The sequence below is a fragment of the Cydia splendana genome, chromosome 7 (genome assembly GCF_910591565.1).
Source record: "Cydia splendana chromosome 7, ilCydSple1.2, whole genome shotgun sequence".
Classification (NCBI taxonomy): domain Eukaryota; kingdom Metazoa; phylum Arthropoda; class Insecta; order Lepidoptera; family Tortricidae; genus Cydia; species Cydia splendana.
Window position 1 is genome coordinate 6,947,394 of NC_085966.1, and position 21,508 is coordinate 6,968,901.

At 38.1% G+C, this 21,508-nt stretch overlaps 1 protein-coding gene across 1 annotated transcript; it reads right to left on the minus strand.

Annotated features, from left to right (window-relative positions):
- Positions 1 to 295: 295 nt before the first annotated feature.
- On the minus strand, positions 296 to 15,475 carry LOC134792474 (uncharacterized). Its single transcript, XM_063763756.1, has 6 exons — positions 15,374 to 15,475; positions 13,272 to 13,314; positions 10,053 to 10,189; positions 7,139 to 7,243; positions 1,044 to 1,147; positions 296 to 721 (listed from the first exon to the last, which is right to left on the minus strand). The coding sequence occupies exons 1-6, from the start codon at positions 15,398 to 15,400 to the stop codon at positions 487 to 489; spliced, it is 651 nt and encodes a 216-aa protein (XP_063619826.1). The 5' UTR covers positions 15,401 to 15,475; the 3' UTR covers positions 296 to 486.
- Positions 15,476 to 21,508: the final 6,033 nt, after the last annotated feature.

A 21,508-nucleotide genomic window follows, 5' to 3' on the forward strand; every position in this document is an offset into this window, starting at 1 on the left:
TTTACAAATTGCAACCATAATTTTATTATATTTTAGAGACGAATGGGAATGTACATTTAAGTAATAAAAATACGGTAAAAACATGTTTCTTCAATTATTTCTTTAAATAAGCCCAACTGGAACTGTCATAGGGACCATCATCATCATCGACGCGAAAGGTATAAACAATTTTGAATCAATCTGAACTCAGCATCGTTGTCCTACTTTTACATAAAATAGTTAACTCAACATCATTGCTGACAGTGGCGGATTTGCAGTTGTTGCCGTCCTATGCCCCATCAGGCCCTGTAGTCGCCCTTTTCTCAGCACCCATCATATTGACTGAGTTTTGAGCATTTTGAGTTATTTCTTGTTATCGTCAGCGAGTTTTTTGTCACATTTTGCAGCCCTTAATATAATTGCCACCCTAGACCCGTGCCTACTGGGCCTTAAGGCAAATCTGCCACTGATTGCTGAGGCAACAATGCAATGACAAAACCATAGAAATTAAGATTTTGTCCCTTCTATCAGTGTTTTCTGTTCTTTCGGTTTCCCAAACCTGGAGGCGAGGTCCACGGACTTGTAGTGGCAAGAGCAGCAGACTGGTAAGCTGGTTGTGACGGTTTCTGTGCCCCCTTTCCCGTCTGACACGACTAACTCCCAGTCATTGTAATTCTGGCGACAGTAGGTCTCGATGCCTGGGATTTCACCGAAGCTGGTGAAGCATTTGCTTTGAGGTTTTCTGGGGAATAGAAAAAAATGCACTTACACGGAATTCATGGCTGAATACAGATAATGTGACACCCTTTGCATGCTTTGCAACCTACATTTTATAACACTTTCTCCATAAAACCTGCAGGCTTTAAGGATGACTCATGTTAGACCGGACCGTGTCCGGGCCGGAGCTTCTCTATGGAAGTTCTTCTGAGTTTTCTATGGAAAGCATCACGTGATCGCCTGTCATATCATAGAAAAGTAAGCGCCGGAAGCTCCGTCCCGGACACGGCCCGGTCTAACGTGAATCATCCTTTATGCAGGCACCGTGGCAAATGTAATATACTCACAGGCATGTCTCCAAACGCACTTTCTGCACGTAGTTTTCTTGCTCTGCCTGAACGACGGTTCGCCAGTCCCCGCGTTTAGTGCGCACCTTGTATAACGGTTCGTACTGTAACAAAAAATGTTAACAGGTTGTTAACATCAAACCGCAATGTTTAACCTAACAATTTATATCAGGGGTGATTTTTACTGAATAAATTACTGGAATTCACTCATAGGGTCAAAAAGATCACTGTGTTATGTCTTTCCTGTAGACATACACTCAATTTTCTTATTTAACCCTTATCCACGTGAAAAGGTCCTCCTTTTATTTAGAGAACTATGATAAAATCATTGCTTACATGCCCACAAGCTGTTAACTATTGCCCACAGGAGAGAAAAATGTACAGTTCGCGCGAACACACTAGTTTTCTAGCAATGATTTTATCATAGTTCTCTAAATAAAAGGAGGACCTTTTCACGTGGATTAGGGTTAAATAAGAAAATTAACCTTTATAGCCCTTAACTCTCGTGTATGTCTACAGGAAAGACATAACACAGTGATCTTTTTGACCCCAGAACGTTTTGTGTGATGTGTGGTATGATTGGCTGCCTAGATTTATAAGTTGTACTAGAGTTAGACCAAGAAAAGTCTGCAGCGATTTTGATAGCTCACGCAGTGCAAGTGTAATTTTAAACTACAAACTTCTATGAAATTATGACGATAAATAACACTTGCACTGCGTGGGCTACCAAAATCGCTGCAAACTTTTCTTGGTCTAACTCTATAATCTATAATATGCACAACGCGTGTTTTGTACCTATAGCGAAAAGGTGCAAATTATTTCTTCCAAAATATAATAGAGTTTCGTTTTTATAGACTCTAAGCAACTACGTATAAATCTTTGTAAATCAAGATCTTAATAAGTTCTCAATAAAATTTTAATAATAACGATGTGCTAAGGTAAACCTGTTACGACCTTGCGTTCGCACGGGTTTCCGTATCCATTATTATGCTACACCTAGTTAACTATAATAATAATGTACGGTAGATATTTGTAATATCGACATTTTCGCAGAAAAAAACGCAATCGTTTGTTTTCATTTAAAAAACGGTTTCAAAAACAGTGTCAGTTATACCTACCTATGTAGATTCTCAATACCTAAATGCCTTACAGAAAACCTTAATACGAGTATAAAGTACTTATGCGCTTTCCCTGTTGTTGGTTACTATAGAAAAAAGAAGAAAAAACATAATCCCTACAATTGAGACAAACAAAACAATCAAGAGTCGGAGGATCTATTTAAGCCTTATTTGGATTAATCCGGTGTCTTCAAAATATTACCCTTCAATGAAATTCGCCAGCTCTGCTTAAAAAATATCCCGTATACTAAGTATAGCTCTACATTGGCACTGAATGTTATCAAACCTTGTGTTTGAGACTTTATGGTCGTAATAATTATGTCACTGTTTTATAACAACCGTTTTTCATTCTAGACAGAAACTGTTTTACGTTTAATAAAACTGAGTACCTAACGAAATGGTTTAAAAATACGCCCATCCTTATTCGTTTAATTATAGCTGAAGTTATTTTAATTCGCTTCGGTGGTGTTTGTATTATGTTAATAACAACGGTGTCAGTAACATTGACAATGGACATTTTTGTTTTAAAAACAACAAATAACGAGTTCTACTTGTATGTTAAAAAATGCAGCTCAGAGACACACATCAGAGCATTGCGTTAAGTTACAATCTTCCTTTTTTAGGGTTCCGTACCCAAAGGGTAAAAACGGGACCCTATTACTAAGACTCCGCTGTCCGTTTGTATGTCTGTCTATCTGTCCGTCCGTCTGTCTGTCACCAGGCTGTAACTCATGAACCGTGATAGCTAGACAGTTGAAATTTTCACAATTGATGTAGGTATTTCTGTTGCCGCTATAACAACAAATAATAAAAACAAAATAATATAAATGTTTAAGTGGGGCTCCCATACAACAAACGTGAATTTTTTGCCGTTTTTTGCGTAATGGTACGGAGCCCTTCGTGCGCGAGTCCGACTCGCACTTGGCCAGTTTTTAAACACCGACCACTGTACTGTGTAAATAACACAGTCTGTTGCGCCAGTAAAAAAGTGTTTACATACTCGTACACAAAAGTGCAATACCCGCTCGAAAACATTAATAATTAGGTATGCAAATGATGTGTAAAAAACAAACGTTCGTGCAGACTGTCTGCGTAAATGAGATGATTCATTTTAAAATGACAGTCTTATGCGTTTCTGCGTTGCGTGGCTATTAGACGTACAAAGCACATTTATTTTTTCGCAAAGTACAGCCGGCGTATTATGGATGACTTTATCCATTTTTATCCACGTGATAAAATAACTGTCACTTTTTAACACCGTGGGATAGAAAGAGACGGACACCGTTTTATCACGTAGACAAGAACGACCATCATATCCGTTGGTTTAGGTTTTTACACCTTACTTTTTTTCAAATGTAAACATATCTTTGATGTCTGAGCTGACTGACATTGTAGCAAATATTTTAAAAATGTTATCAAGTGAAGAGTATGAAATATAAAATACTGCAGGACAATACACATACATACATAAAGTAATACAATACAATATACATAAAGTTCAAGGTCCGATCGTGAGAATTAACTTAAGTACCAAGTATTTCCCCCTGATGACATGAGATTGGTACCTACAACGTTACGTAAGTACGAATACGTTAAAATAGCTACAATGAGCGAATACGGAGTGGGTATACTCGTAGTGTTTAGTTATTTTTTTTGTCCCATCTACTTAACATATATACTGGCGTTCAAAAGTGCATGGAGATGTTTCAACCGTAATAAGGCATTACGGTCGACATCTAATCCATGCACTTTTGAACGCCACTGTACCTACCTACTTACTTACTTAAAAAGACAATCAACAATCGCATCCTGTAGACATCGCAAAGATAATAGAGTTGGCTGAATGCGCCAGGAGCGCAAAAAAAAGTTAATAGAACCAAAGGCTAATATTTACGCTGCTGCACCCCTGGACCCTTACAGGCAATATATATATTTTTAGTACCTACCTAGAGTTAGACTAAGATAAGTCTCCAGCGATTTTGATAGCCCAGACTACAAACGTCAAATTTCTATAAAATTATAACGTGTAAATACTTGCACAGTCTGTGCTGTCAAAATCGTTGCAGAGTTATCTTGGTCTAACTCCACCAGTCTGGTATAAGCAAAACGTGATATGTACGAGGGTCGTTACCTTATTGTATTGGCCACAGAAGAAAGCTTTTTCCTGAAAGATGTTTGACCCGTATGTAATGTAGTACTTAAATAGTCATCTCACTAGGTTGAGCTGTATTAATCCAATAATTATTGAGCAACAATTGCGGTTAGCGTACCTAGTTCTCCGTCATGAAATGTAAACCAGACAGAATCCTCCGTGATTCATACGAATCATGGTCTAATAAAACATGGTCTTCTATTCACATTCACAATAACATTGCCACTTTATTTCAACATAACATGTTACATGGGTACATTATAGCTATGGTTAATAAGTTAAAATATTTCTTTATAATTTTATAATTTTCATTTATAATGTATTTTATCTTAAATTTTACAATAACACGTCATTTTTAATTATTCGTTAGCAATATCTTCCGATTCACGAAAGAAATTTCAGACGTTCGGGTAATTCTGTTTACATTACTGGCAACACAGGATAGCGCTGTCATATTTGACAATTCGGATCTAGATAACTTCATGCCCTGACCGTCATCCTTGTCGAACGCGTGTTAATTGTTATTTCCTTCTCGCTCAGTGTCAGCAGTCGCAGTGTTTTCCAAACTTTTCACGTCGTAAGCTTGGTAATTAATGTGTAACTGTGAATTAGTTTTTCAAACGTTTGTCTTGTACAGATAAATAAAGTTTAATATAATACATTAGATTTGTTTTATTTTACTATGTTTCTACATGAATAACTTAAAATGAATGCCGTTAAAATAATTTTCACCGTTGGTTAAAATTCTCCCACATTTTAAAGTTTGAGAACCTGTAAACAGCATGATGACGTAGGCCCGTGTCAGTTAGGTCATACGCGAATCTCGGAATGGAGTACCAGGCGGAGTATATTATTATACCATGATACGAATAGATGGAATAACAAACTCGTGTGCAGTTTTCAGAGACCTTCGTCTCTGGCTATTTAGTATTTATCGAGAAGTGGTTAAGGCAACGCATTTTAGTAGACGTCCGAGTCAACCGACGTCATTCGCATTAGATGTCAACAATTGAGCATTAGCATGTCAAGCAATTGTGTATTCACATCCATTAATATGCATATCCGTTATTTAAAATTAAGTTAGGTTATTATACTTCCTTTTCCTCTGGTATGTGCGAGGGAGCAGAGTGTGACCTTGCTGAAACGTCGAATTTTGTTCATACAGTCCTTAGTCTTGCAGAATTGGAGATAATTCAGCTGGTGTGACCCAGAGCCGTCTTAAACTATGCTGGGGCCCTTGGGCACATAAGATTTTGCCCGTGTGCCCTTATGGTAAAGACTCAGGTTTCATGTCATGTCAAGTTGGAAATAAATAGAATAAATTTGTATTCGAATTATCGCAATCTTTATGTTAAGCCTTATTATGGAAAGCCAGAACATGGAATTTATTGCACGATTCGCACGAGTAAACGGAAATAGTAGATTGTTAACCAAGGGTTGAAAGGCACCCATTTCTGTCGAGGTAGTTTGGCGCTCGAACGCAGTGAGAGCGCCAATAGTCCGAGACGGAAATGGTGCCTTTCACCCGAGTTAAACACTCTACTTTTCATATCGAATGCGAGGAAACCAAACAAGACAAGGCAATTTCGCAAAATCAGTAATTGAAGTACCTAATAGACCTACGGCCATGATTTTTTCCTTAGGACTTACTTGCAATCGGAGACTTTACATGTGTGAAGATTAATAACCCCTAGCGAAAATCATTTAGATTGCAATATTTACGAAAACACACATTTTTTAACAAACTGCAGTAATTTTAAAATTATTTGTTCATTATAATATGAAAATCAGCGGGATTGCCTCTTACTTTTTAATTTTATACTTTTTCGTTCTAAAAGCCGCAACAGACTACCGGACCGCACCGCGACCTTGGTGCGCCGCACCACGTAATAACATAATAAATATATTTTAAATAATTAATAACAATAAAAATAATAATATAAGAAATTTTTATCTTGTACTTTATTTTATTTTCATGAATGTAGTGCTAAATAACTTTAAAAACCCATTTAATAACGTACAAACGTTTAACTGTGGCTGTATAACATTCTGCCTTTGCTCATTTACGCAAGGGTAAGGTTTAAAAAAATATTTTTGCTGTATTCCTTTTGGTTCCAGCCTTATGAAATCGAGTAAATAGAATTCAAGGAAAGAAATCAAGAATAATTTGTTTTTAACAATTTACTATCATTTTTTATAAAAAAAGGATCAACGTGGGATTAGTAAAATTAAACAATTAGGTAGGTACCAATTGTTCCAGGCGAGGAAATAGACACTATTTTTCCATTTTGTTTTGTTTCCACCCACTTGTTCGTGGGACGGGGACGCAGAGGAGTACACCACTTTTCTGCGCTAGAGCATAAACGTATCACTTTCTGCGCACCTTTTAGAACAACAACGACCCACTTTCAGAGCGTGAGATATGAAAAAATTAATACGTTTTCAATAGTTAAGCTGGCTATAGCGGTGCCCTATTGATATTCCGAGAAAAATTACGCCGATTATTGTTTCGCCGACAACGATTCGCCGACGGGTTCTTTGGCAGAGTAACGATTGGCCGAATCTCATTACGCATAGTAGTCGTTTGCGAGAGTTGTCAATAAGCAGAACATTAATACGCATATTTAGTTATTTACTATTCGTAGAATAATCATTTGTCATAATTACCCGAGAAACCATTGGTCGAAACACAATAGGTCGAATGTTCATTTGGCATTAATATTGACTAGAAAAACTTCTCTATATCGGCTTTAGCATATTGATACCTATTTAAGACAGCAATGAGTTCAGTTAATAAAATATCACAATAAATATACGCTTCTCACCGTGACAGTGGTTCTGCAATCGTCCTCATCGCCAGGCCCGCCCTGTCTGTTGGGGAAGTCTACGACGCTGACGTTCAATACCAGGTTCGGGAGCTTTCCTAGCTTCTGTAAATAACAATAAATAACATATTTAACTCTAAATTAAAACAAAATTACAATGAAATTATCCGGCCTTACATAAAGTATCTACAGTTACATAAAGTAGTAAGTTACATAAAGTGAGTTAAAACCTTTCTAAGAACCATCTCTGGTGAATTAAAAATCATTGACATAACTTCAATTGAGTCGGTCGATTCGTTTTGAGAGCGATGTGGAAGATTTATTATACATATTTATTAGTAACTTAACCTTAAATGCACAATTACATACACCGTCTCCTACTCTCCGTTCCGCCGAAGGGTAAAAAGATATATTATACGGCACGATAACAACATTTTAAATAGGTGAAGCATGAAGTCAGGATACTCGAGTCAAATGCCATACGTAAGCTATGCATTTAACTTATATTTTTTCAATTCTACCACACGAGAATAAAATGTATCCCAAAGTCGTGATTTAACTAATATTGTTACACACGAAAGACGTTTACAGACGAATTTAAATTATAGGTAATCGTAAGCCTCGTAAGATCCTTAAAAACTAAATTTTTACGACACTTGCGATGTCACAAGCTGTGACGAAACTAACTCGAACACCGTTATTCTATAGACCGGTACCTATTGCCAAATTCTACAAGTGTACATTTTGTTGCCAAACAAGTAAAAAATACAATTAATGTGAGTAGGTATTATATTATATTGTTTATTATTCATTAGGGGTTGGATCTTAAAATAAGTCGCCTTATTTGAGGCTAACTGACGCTGTGAGGGGTTGTTTTGGGTTGTTTTAAATTGATTTAAAGCAATTCTAGCTGCCGCAAATAAGTGTTTTTTTGGGTGATCATTGAATATTAAGACGGTCTACAACGCAAAATGACTAGTGTAATATTTTGCCTATATCCCTTACATCGCGAATGGTCTAGAACGCAAAATTACCACTTTTTTATATCACTAGGGTAGGTTAGGTTCGTTAGTTATCTTCAAATGGCCGAAAGCCAAACAGCACAGAATAGGAGCCCCGCGAGAGCGGGGCTCCGTCGACATCGCTAACGTAAAGATAAAACGACGAAAATGATGTAGGCATTTTGCGTTCTGGACCGTTCGCGAATAACCAATCTTTGGCACTGTCACTGTCATAACCTCAAATTAATTATAACTATGAAATTATGAATAATTCAGAAACCAAGCATTTCCGCGGGGGGAAAGTTGGAGGGGGGTCCCCCCTTCCCCCTCCCACCCCCCTCCTTCCCACCTTTCTATTAAGGCGACTTATTTTAAGATTTTTACCTTTTTAGGTACCTACTTAATATTTTTCTTGTAAACAGAACATTATAAATAAGAACTAGTTTATGCTAATTTAATTTATACGATTTCGTGACTATATGTAGACAATAATACCAAAGCGAGCTCTGAGGATGGAAATAGCAATTTAAAATCAGTGGCGTGCCTAGGGTTTCGGAGTAAGGCAAGCCGAAAGATATGTTTTCGTAATAAATGTCCAATCTCACTCTTTGGACTCAAATGAATTTGCTAGCGTATCGCGGCGAGTTATCATAGCGCACAGGGCATACTAGGTACTACTATAACTACTAGATATAATTTTACAAACATATCATACCGCGAACACTGAAGTTTGCAAATTGCATGCTTCGTTCTCTGTCACTCTAATTACGCCTTAATTGGAGTAAACCAACAATCCTTGTGTTTTGTAAACGGCCGCACAAAATTTTCTCTTAATGCGACTGACTTATCTGAGAATACACAAGTCGGGTGTTGGAAATGATATCCCGTTTTTCTACAAAGTTTAACGATTTTACCTTGTCTAAGTTGAGTAGATAATACGTGGACGCATCTCATACCGTCTCATACAAGGAACAACTTCATCCATTGTTAACATTTAAAAACGCCACAACAAACTAACAAATCCACATTCACTATTTAATTCAAATTCACTTAAATAAATTGAGCTTTCGTTACTTTCGACTTTCGACTCGACTAAATAATAATACACTTGAAGTAAACGCGTGTCCGTGCGAATTTATGCAGCTAACTTCACACCAAAAGCCAGGCTTTAAATCGCCTTATAAAATTGCTATACATACCAACAAATAGTTACATCGTTCTATGGCGTTTGTAGGCTTAGAGGGCCAAGAGCAAGCCCAGTTGCAAGCCGACGAGTGCGAGCACGATATAACGGCAAAAATTTGCAACACGCTGGCGCCGCGGTCCGCGCGCTGTGACTTGAATTTAGTAATAATATGTGTTCATTTGGCGCGCGGTTTAAAAATAATCTGTATTGATTATTGATCTTAAACACTACGGAATTTCGGTAAGGCAACTAAGGCAAGCCCGGCTTTTCGGCTTGTATGGAAGTACCGCCACTGTTTAAAATGGGTGTACGACTACGAATGCTGTTTTATACATTTTAATAAACAGTAGGTACTTACTTAGGTAAGCACTGGTCAAATACGTTTAACCTTCAAATGGTAAATAGTGGTAAACAACAAGGTATACCTAGTCACTTACAAAAATTGGTATATTCTCCAGAGTGTCGCGTACCTAAGCTAGTATTACTATTTTATTAATAATAATAACAGATTATTAATAGCCGATTAATAATTATTATTATTTTTGTCTCTTGAGCTGATTTATGAAATATTTGCAAATGGCAATTCAATTCAATTCTAAAAGTCAAATCAAGGTCGTTTTTTGTACGGCAAATTTGACTGGGACTCCAGAATATCATTAAATAAGTGACACTCTGATGAATGATTTAGAAGCACTTTGTAAACATACATATACATATAGGTACTTACTGTTCCCTTGAACATCTTATCAAACTGTTCTTGAGGGTAGTCCGGCGGCTTTATTGTGCAGAAATTCTGGTCCTTGCACTCGTCCGGGACGTCGAGCCTATCCTTAATAGGCCCAGGATATTTAATGGAGTCATCAGCTGGAGAAAAAATACCTACCTATACTCTATATCTTATATATCTTACATAGTATCTTTAGGTATTTAAATAAAAATAAACAAAATCTACCCTCAAATGGCTCCTTAAGTCAGTTGAGGGTAGATGAAAACATTACATGATCAAATAATGTAGGTTAAGGTCAGGTCGTTCAGTGACAGATCCAGGAGGTTTTGTATTTGGTTGGTGAACCAATAAATGTTATAGAGTCAGACCAAGAAAAGTCTGCAGCGGATTTGATAGCCAACGCAGTCCAAGTGTTATTTATACGTCATAATTTTATAGAAGTGTGAAGTTTAAAAAAAAAGGGAGCCTTCAAAAAATCAACCCACTGAAAATCACAAAATAATTTTTATATGGCACCCCTATACGTGTCCAGTCCCTATCCCGTCGTAAAACAAATTTCTGCCAAAACGTAATTAATACCTAATAATAAGAAAATTAATAATCATCCGGGTAATTACTTACTTCGTTTTTGAAGTCGGTGCCAAACCAAAATTTTAGAGAACCGATATTTTAGACAACCAAACTTAGTTTACTCATTATTCTCATTAATTTAGTTCTCGTAGGTACTACATACTCGTTTTTTTTTATTGGCAGCAAATAATGTTTTTGTTGGTTTGGCACCGCCTTCAAAAACTAAGCAATTACCCGGATGATTATTAATTTTCTTATTCATCATTTCAGCCTATATACGTCCCACTGCTGGGCACAGGCCTCCTCTCATGCGCGAGAGGGCTTGGGCTATAGTCCCCACGCTAGCAAAATGCGGATTGGGGACTTCACATACACCTTTGAATTTCTTCGCAGATGTATGCAGGTTTCCTCACGATGTTTTCCTTCACCGAAAAGCTAGTGGTAAATATCAAATGATATTTCGTACATAAGTTTCGAAAATCTCATTGGTACGAGCCAGGATTTGAAGTTTGAACCCGCGACCTCCGGATTGAAAGTCAGACGTCATATCCACTCGGCCACCACTGCTCACTGCTGCTGCTGCTAATTTTCTTATTATTAGGTATTAATTACTTTTTGGCAGAAATTTGTTTTACGACGGGATAGGGACTGGACACGTATAGGGGTGCCATATAAAAAAAATTTTGTGCTTTTCAGTGGGTTGATTTTTTGAAGGCGGTTCCCTTTTTTTAAAAAAGAAATTATATTAAGTTATTTTATTTTGGTTTTCTTTTTCTTTATTTTGATTTTTTTTTTACTTTTTAGTGATAGGTACTTCATTTATTTTAGGTTTTGGGCTAAAATACTAGTTTGTTAGGCTCTCCATTTAGTTTTAGTGAAATTTAGTATTAAATTATTTTATTTTAGTTTTCTTTATGTTTATTTTTATTTTTTTATTCTTATTTATTTATTTATTTTATTTTTTACTATTTAGTGATAGGTACTTTATTTATTTTAGGTTTTGGACAAAAATACTAGTTTTGTTATCTTCTCCATTTAGTTTTGGGCTAGTAACTACCTACTAATGTTCGTGATGGCCTAACTCGTTGATAATCGCGACAAAACATAATATGTTTCGGTGCTACACGATTTGTATGTAATTGCTCCCACTTCCAGTCCCAGTCCGAGTCCGACTCCCACTCCCACTATTTTATCTAAAACATAGTGCGCGACATAGGCCGTCGACTTAGGCAGAAGGGGGAGGACCCCGGCTTCGAGTCGTTTCTGGTGCAAAGGCTATCCATAGCCATCCAGCGCGGCAATGCCGCGAGATTTATGGGCACTTTTGCACCGGAAGCGTCTAGGAGCGGCAACAATGTTTAGTTAGTAACTAGTGTGTGTTTAGTTTGTAAGTATGACTAACTGTATGTATGTTTTGATTTAAATAAATTTATTTCTCTTTTATCTAAATCGGTTTAGGCAACTTAAATTTGTTGGTAGGTATACCGATAGCATCGCCACCTACCGGGTCCAATTGGTTTTTCAAACCATCCATGTACTGTACACTAAAACATTCTCCAGAATGTAACACTTTTCTGAAAAGCGCATCAAAATCGGTTCAGCCAAACGCGAGATAATCACGAACAAACATACAAACATACATACATACATACATACAAACATACAAACTTACGGATCAAACTAAGAACCTCCTTTTTTTAAAGGCGGTTAGAAAAAAGTTGATTGACCCACCTAGTGGAACTCTGCAACATAGGCACACGACGACAAGTCGGTTAATCAAAACAAAGTGTGCCTATGTTGCACCAAACCTGAGTGCCACTAGGTACAGCCAGGGTTCAGCATCAGCTCCATCTTGGGTACTGCTCTCCCAAGTGCTCATGAAGATGTGACGGATGACCAAAATAGCGTGGGCCTATGTTGCACCAAACCTGAGTTCCACTAGGTACAGCCAGGGTTCAGCATCAGCTCAGATCTATGTATACTAAAACCTTCTCCAGAATGTAACAAACACTTTTCTGGAAACCGCATCAAAATCGGTTAAGCCAAACGCGAGATAATCGCGAACAAACATACATACATACATACATACGGGTCAAACTGAGAACCTCCTTTTTTTTAAGGCGGTTAATAACACTTGCGCTGAGTGGGCTATCAAATCCGCTGCATACTTTTCTTGGTCCGACTCTAACTACCCGAAAATTTAGAAATTGTTTGTTTACTTTTATTTAAATACCCAAAGATACAGACTATAGAATGCGTCTACGCTAATGACGTTATTAGTTAACGCGCTACAAGCCTTAATTAGCAATTAATCTGTCATTTAGGCTTATGTATTTGTAAGAAAGGGATAAAAAATAGATTTACTAATTGAGGCTTGTAAAGTTTTAAAATTAAAAATGCCAAGTCGGTCGGCAATCTTAACGTAGACCGCCTCTTATCACTCACTGTTTAATAGTCTGGTTCTGGTAGACCAACCAAGGGCAAAATTCACTCTACATAATTTAACTACTAGGTATTTATTTGACATGACTGTTGTCAAGTAAGCGGGAGCCACAGTTTCACTCATGGCTTATGAATTATATCTTGGATAATGTTTCCAGGGATGTGACATGTAAAAGTCTGATTTAGTAAATAATAATATTTACTTACGCTTCATAACGCCCCCGCTCGTAAGCTGAAGGCACACCGTTACCTGAAAAAAGTTTTAATACAAGAAACCGTCGGTAATGGTACGGAACCCTCGGTGGGCGAGTCCGACTCGCACTTGGCCGGTTTTTAAAAAGTACCCATACCCCGTAGCCGCCAGAATAGTGATTCGAGCCAGAGAGAGCTCGGGACAAGTGCTAAGGCTCGATTCAGATTTAACATTTGTAAAGGTTTTGATCTCATTTTGATACGACCTTAAAGATTGCTCACGATGATTGGTGCATGCGAAATGAAGTGAAAGCGATGGTGGATTTGCCCTAAGGCCCAGTAGGCCCGGGCCTAGGGCGGCAAGATAGGTAATTACTGTAATTAGGGGCGGCAAATTGTGACAAAAAATTCGCTGATGATAACAAGAAATAACTCAAAATGTAGTCAATATGATGAGTGCTGAGAAAGGGGCGGTTACAGGACATGGGGTCTAGAGCGGCAAAGACTTCAAATCCGCAACTGAGTGAAAGTTATGCACGAGATGCGCGCCAATCACCAAGACGATCGTCAAAGCTATATCAAAACCAGCTGAAAACCATACCAAATTGTTAAATTGGAATCTTAGATCTTGCACCTGTTGCGACTCATTAACAAGGATGCCAAGACTGCATTCTCATCATACATTTTTATTACGAATACCTTAGCGTATCTTGATCTCAAAATCTATTAAAATCATATGAAACCCGAGATCAGACTTAAATTGGTTACCCGAAGCTCGTGTTACAGGCAACACCCGGTATAACTAAAGTCGTAATTACTAATATTGGAATTTAATGTACGAGTATGTATGGGCGACGAGTCTGTGAAACATGCTGTCATTCATTATTTATACGTAGTGATTAATCATTGCGGATAAATTAACAATGAGAATCTTATTTAAACATTAGGTACATGTTAACGTGAAAAGAGCTAAACTCACAATCGGAGGAAGAGGATCAATGAGACCGATGGATACGGGAGAGACGGTTCTCTTTTCTATGATTTCGATGAGATCGTCGGTCCGTCTTATTACCACCGGCCCCCTTCTTACTATAATATTAATATGAGAGATGACGAATGACCTGATGACGATGCCTCCATAGATCTCGATTCTCACCGACTTTTGCATGCTGCGCTGATACGTTAATTCCTATTATCCTACTTTTAATTGTCGAGTGACTAGTTGTGTTAGGCTTTTACTAGAGAGTGGAGACACAATTATAAAAATACCTATTACACGTGTTTTTTTCCTTAGTGATTTGCCGCACAAGACGAAAACCAGTGACATTTACAAATTATAGGCATCATAAATGTAACGAATAACTGTCGCAGACATTTGGAAACCAGTAATTAGTCAATATGTAATTAATGGCATCGCATATTTTGGTACGAATTGATCAACTGGAAACAGGTTATGAACTATGTTGTTACGAATAATGATGAATTTGCCACTAAACTTTGTAGCATCATTTTTGAGAATTTTGAGTGTCAAAGTTATAAACATATTGGATGCATTTTTTGTTGTAGATCAATTGTTATACCTACAATTTGCACGATGAAGAGAAGAAAGAAGTAGGTAAGTAGGTATAGCCGGTCAAACAACTTTGTCAGTAGAAAAAGGCGCGAAATTCAAACTTGACAAACTTTAAGTTCATGCTGGTTCTTAGAGCCCATGAGACGAATTCAGTAATCTGATGAAATGTCATAGGTAACAATTTTATTTGTAAATCACTAGCGCATCACGCTTTCACATAATTATGTAGTTCGTGCGCTCCACGATAAAATTACATTGAAATCGAAATTGACATTGTTTCATTTATCTCAATATGCCCCAATAAATAATTATAGAAAACGTCTCTCACATTATTCACCGACTCAGAGGTATAAGTACCTACATGGATAAATTAAGACTTCATAATCCCTTTCCACCTTAAACTTAACCGGTTGAAATGTATACAAAACCAATGTAAGCAAACCGCTTTGTCCGTTCATTTTCTAGAACATCCGAACTTTTTTACCTATTCCTCTCGTGTACCTATCACTTACACGTAGAAAACTATTATAATACTCGTACTTACGATTGAAACACAAACGAGTTTGAACATTTTCCCGATTTCTAAAATTTTCACTCGAAGCGACGGGTAAGCGTGTGCGTGTCGCGGTGACAATTCGCGGACTGGTCAGCGCCGTCAGCGGGACGAGAGTTGTGTCTTTTGTTGTTTGTAGGACACATCGAATGTGCGATTTTCTTTAAATGATAAGTACCTATTATGCGCTGTGAAACGCGTACCTTGAAGCTGTTTACACAATTTACACATTGATTAGTGTTTAGTGCGAGTTTGTTGCAACTTGCGTTTGGTAGAAAATATATGAAACGCACTAAACACTAATAGTCGATGTACCTATAAACAGTCCCGAAGAGACGTCTGACACCTTAGAAATTTGCTGACTGAACAATGCAGTAGCACTTACCGTGATTTAACTTCGGAATTAAAAACACCTTTATCAGGCGATTTCGTCGCTTTGCTAATTGCTACAGGTAGCTAAAAGTACATCCGTTCGGCCCCAATTTTGGGGTTTGCCATAAGCCGCGCGTGGCGCTGTCGCCACCTAGCGGCCATATATTTGATAAAAACACTTGTTTTATATTTTTTATTATATTTTAATGTCTTATAATTATATAATTAGGGGTGAACTGAAAACCAGCGCTGTGACAGCTAGTCTGTAACACAGCAAATGCTGAGTCCATCCCTATTGTCACACTATTGGTTGTTCATAAGTTTTATAACATAAGAACGATTAATGTCAAACTATGTTAATTTCATTGTTGCTGCCCATATAACCATTCCAGTCGCAGAATCATCAAAGTGGTAACTAAATGTCAGATGTGTCGTAACAGAGTCCACACAATGTGTCTAGAATTGTTTCGAAACAAAGTGTCGTCGCCGTGTGTACACTTTTCCGTAACAAGGTGTCGACACATTTGTGTGCACTTTGCGTGCGGTTTGCGACTAAATCTGACAGCAAATTTGTGACAGCAAATGTCAATATAAAATACCTCTTGAAAACCAAGGTTTGTCAAACTACTATTAGTGTCTCGTGTGCTCGTAATTCTAGTAAGTCATCATGGGCAATGCAAATGATAATAATCGACCGAAACCATATAAACACCCAACACCCGTCAACCTTTTACAGGAAAGTTTTTAAAGAAATGCAATAAGCTACTTAGGTCAGGCAACGAATGCTCCAAAAGTTGTAGAGGGAAATGCTCGGAACACAATTTTTGACTCCGTAACTCGGTTTGACAAGTTAGGAGGTGAACATATCAAAAGTCCCCGGCCGTAGCCCTTGAGCGGGGGGGAGAGAGGGGGCTTTGAAGGTCCCATTTTCCCGTTTTTCGATTATATCTCGGAAACTATGCATCTCAGCGACATGGCCACTTATACAAAATGAAAGTTAATTTAATTTGTTACAAGTTTATTCAGTCAATTTTTTCGATATGTTGAATAGTTCTTGAGATATCCGCTCTTGAAAGTTTATTTAGGGCTCTCAATTTTATCTTGATATATCTATATCAGTGAAGGTGCTAGGCCGTGTTTGGTATCGTTTTCGTATAAATCTGGGGTGCTGAATCCATTTAAGGTATCACATTGACACCATTCCACAAAATAAATAAATATTTTTACGGTTCCGTACCTCAAAAGGAAAAAACGGAACCCTTATAGGATCACTCGTGCGTCTGTATGTATGTCCGTCTGAATACACAAAATAGTTCTTTACCTATAGATGACAGGAAAACCTATTAGAAATCTGCAGTCAAGCGCGAGTCGGACTTAATGTACGGAACCCTTAATACGCGAGTCGTCCGACTCGCACTTAGCCGGTTTTTTTGAAACTCCTCTTGACGCTTAACCAGGGACAGGAACCGGTTACCTTAACCGGGGTTTTTCATAGGGTTATTTTAGAGGTGTTTATAAAAACCCCTACCATAACGGTAACCGCTTAATAAGGTAACACTTTGATTCGGTAACCGTATCAGATCGAGTTAACCTCTGTTACCGGTAACCGAAATAAAAACCCAGTCTATTCAGTTACCTCATTATGAGGTTTTTGACCAGTTCAAACGATTGTAATCTTTACGCACACTTAAATTCAACTTATTATTGAATAACCGAGGTTGGCATGGGCGGTCTATGAAGCCTCCAGCACAAACAAGTTTTTTTGCCTTTCCTTTGTTTATCTTTATACCTACCTGTGTGGTGTGTTCTTATTATAAATTCTCTTTATTCATTTCTCATCTTAAGTTAGGTTATTTATAATATGAATATAAAAGTAAAATATAAAAACACTTACAAAACAATAAAAATGAATATAAACACATTATAAAAAACCTAACCTAGGGTGCCGCCAGCAGCGGGGCAAGGCCCAAGCTACCGGTGGTCAGGGCTGCAGAGAGAGGAACCGGCGGACTATCCGCGCCGTGTCCAAGATCACCGCCTTCTGCATCTGACCCTTGATCCAACCACCTAGCGAGAGTCTCTCAAGATGTTGGTCGAGACTCTTCGCTATTAGACCGTTCACTGAAACGACTATCGGGACAATGATCGTCGAATCAACATCCCACATGGCGGTTATCTCGTGAGCCAAGTCTAGGTACTTACTGGACTTGTCCTTCTCGGCCTTCACGAGATTCTCATCATGGGGGATGGTGATGTCAACGAGCACGGCCCGACGTTGCGATCGATCTATTATCACAATGTCAGGCTTATTGGCTACAATAGTCCTGTCTGTGATGATAGATCGATCCCAATAGAGCGTGGCATGACCATTCTCGAGAACAGGCGCAGGTAAGTACTTGTAGTACGGTACTTCGCGGTCCACAAGGCCATATAGAAGAGCAAGTTGCTGGTGAATAATTCTGGCTACGAGATTATGTCTGTGCAAGTACTCGCCGTTAGCAAGATGAGAACAACCGGAAATGATATGCCTGAGTGACTCTCCGGGACGGCGGCATGCCCGACAAATGTCGACTGTACCGTCCTTCAGGATATATTTCCGATAGTTGTTCGTCATCATCACTTCGTCCGCAATTGCACAGGCAAAACCCTCGGTTTCTCCGAAGAGGTCCCCGAATCGTAACCAGTTCACCGACGCGAGCAGGTCCACATCGGGTCCCGTGAGGGCCTTGTAGAACCGCCCGTGTAGCACCTTACTCTCCCATGCCGCCTTGCGATCCGCAGTACTTAGTACCACAGGTTTGCGCCAGTTCTCGTTTGCCAAGGAGAGCGGCGTGAGGTTCCTGTCTACTGCCACCACATCACGATGCATCCCACACTCGTTGTTAAGGAAATAATTCCTGAGATTGTACACCTCGCGGTTGTGGAGATCCTTGGCGTTTAGGAAGCCTCGGCCTCCACACTTCCGTGGGATGTACAATCTCATAACTGACGAGCGTGGGTGTAGCATGCGATGTGTGGTGAGCAGTGACCGGACCCTCCGATCCAGGGCGTCCAGCTCGGTCTGAGTCCACCTTAGTATGCCAAAGGAGTATGTGAGTAGGGGCATTACCCAGGCGTTGAAGGCGCGCACTTTGTTGCCTCCTGACAAAAGACTGTTAAGGACTTTTGTGAGCCGACTGAAAAAGCGCTCCTTCACCGACCGTCTAATACCCTCGTCCTCAATACCCAACGACTGTGACATACCAAGGTATTTATAGGTTTCTGATTCAGAGATAGATCTGAAAGACATTGTCTCAGAAAGTTGTAAATTTGTTGAATTTACAACCCTCCCCCGCTGTACATGCATAACCGCACATTTATCGACACCAAACTCCATGTGGATGGCACTACTGAAGACTTCGGTGGTTTTCAGTAGCTCCAACAAGTCTTGGCTATTTGGTGCAAATAATTTGAGGTCATCCATGTACAGAAGGTGAGAAATGACTTCACCCTCTCTCCGAAGCCGGCAACCTAGTCCCAAATCCTTCAGCAGGGTGCTGAGGGGATTCAAAGCTAGGCAGAACCACAGGGGACTCAGACTGTCGCCCTGAAAGATTCCTCGCTCAATCCTTATAAAATCCTGCGGGCCAGGGCGGTCATCCCGGCCTCCTGGTTGACGAAGGACTGTGGTCCACTGTCTCATACACGCGCTTAGGAAGGCTCTCAAAGCTGCATCAACTTTATACAGCTCTAAGACCCTCCCCAACCATGAATGAGGCACCGAATCATAGGCCTTCTTGTAGTCAATCCAAGCGGCCGAGAGGGCACCCCTGTTCCGCCAGATTTGTTGGCAAATGGTCATGTCTATGAGGAGGAGCTCTTTAGTACCACGGGACCCAACCCTACATCCATTTTGAGCGGAAGCCAGAATGTTGTTTGCGACAATGTGCGCGTTGATTTTTGCTCTCAAAATGGATGTAAGGAGCTTGTAGAGTGTAGGCAAGCATGTGATGGGTCTGTAGTTCTTCGCTTCCGTGGCACTACCGGACTTATAGAGCAGGAAGGTGACACCAGTTGTTAAGGAAGGTGGGAGAGAACCAAGCTCGAGGGCTTGTTGAAATTGTGCTGCCAAGCGCGAGTGCGAGCATCGGAACCACTTTAGCCAGAAGTTGTGCAATCCATCCGGCCCAGGACTTTTCCAGTTCTGAGCCGTGCGGATGGCACAACTGACGTCATCGGGGCTGATGGTGACTTTATTATAAATATTATTATATTATAACTAAAATAATTAAAATAAATAAATTAAATAAGATTAATAAATTAAATAAATTAAATAAATTAAATAAACTAAATAAATTAAATAAAATAAATAAATTTAATAAATTAAATAAATTTAATAAATTAAATAAATCAAATAAATTTAATAAATTTAATAAATTTAATAAATTTAATAAATTTAATAAATTTAATAAATTTAATAAATTTAATAAATTTAATAAATTTAATAAATTTAATAAATTTAATAAATTTAATAAATTAAATAAATTTAATAAATCAAATAAATTTAATAAATCAAATAAATTAAATAAACTTAAAAAATTAAAAAAAATTAATAAATTTAATAAATTAAATAAATTAAATAAATTTAATAAAATTAATAAATTTAATAAATTTAATAAATTAAATAAATTTAATAAATTAAATAAATTAAATAAATTAAATAAATTAAATAAATTAAATAAATTAAATAAATTAAATAAATTAAATAAATTAAAAATTAAATAAATTAAATAACTAAGTTTTATAGGTTTTAGGGGGCGCAGATTTCGAAAATGATGACTATTTTGGATTCCAAGATGACGGCCATGCACTATGTCATAAAAGTCGTCATGGATGTCGTTTTATAGGTTTTAGGGGGCGCAGATTTCGAAAATGATGACCATTTTGGAATCCAAAATGGCGGCCATGCACTAGGTCATAAAAGTTGTCATGGGTGTCGTTTTATAGGTTTTAGGGGGCCCTGATTTCGAAAATGATGACCATTTTGGAATCCAAAATGGCGGCCATGCAGTATGTCATAAAAGTCGTCATGGCTGTCGTTTTGTACGTTTTAGGGAGCGCAGATTGCGAAAATAATAACTATTTTGGAATCCAAGATGGCCGCCATGCACTATGTTAAAAGTCGTCATGGATCTCGTTTTATTGGTCATGGTCATCAATTTCGAAATCTGCACACCTGTTTCAAATAAGGTATCGGTAGATGCATCCTAGTAAGTCAACAACATCTATATCTACTATCGAAATGTACTTTTGATAGCACTTATGTAGTAGTACGAAATGTAATCTGAAAGGAATCAAGTAATATATATTCCTGTACCTAATGAAGAATCGACATTGATTTCTATTACTAGTAATTGTAGTATTCGAAAAATTGATTCCTGATTCCTCAAATGGAATTGTACTTAGTAATTCGGTATTGTTAGATTACAAAGTAATCTAGGAATCGGTAATCAGATTACAAAGTAATTTCAAGTAATCGTGGAATCAGGAATCAATTACGAAATGCCCATCTCAGACTAAGTAGCACTGCATTCAATTGATCTGTTTGGCGAACCGCGAGTTCACAGTTCGGGGCGAACTACTTATATGTATAGGTTTTAGGGTGTGCAGAATTCGAAAATGATGACCATTTTGGAAACCAAGATGTACACTTTGTCATAAAAGTCGTCATGGATCTCGATTTATAGGTATTAGGGAGTGGAGAATTCGAAAATT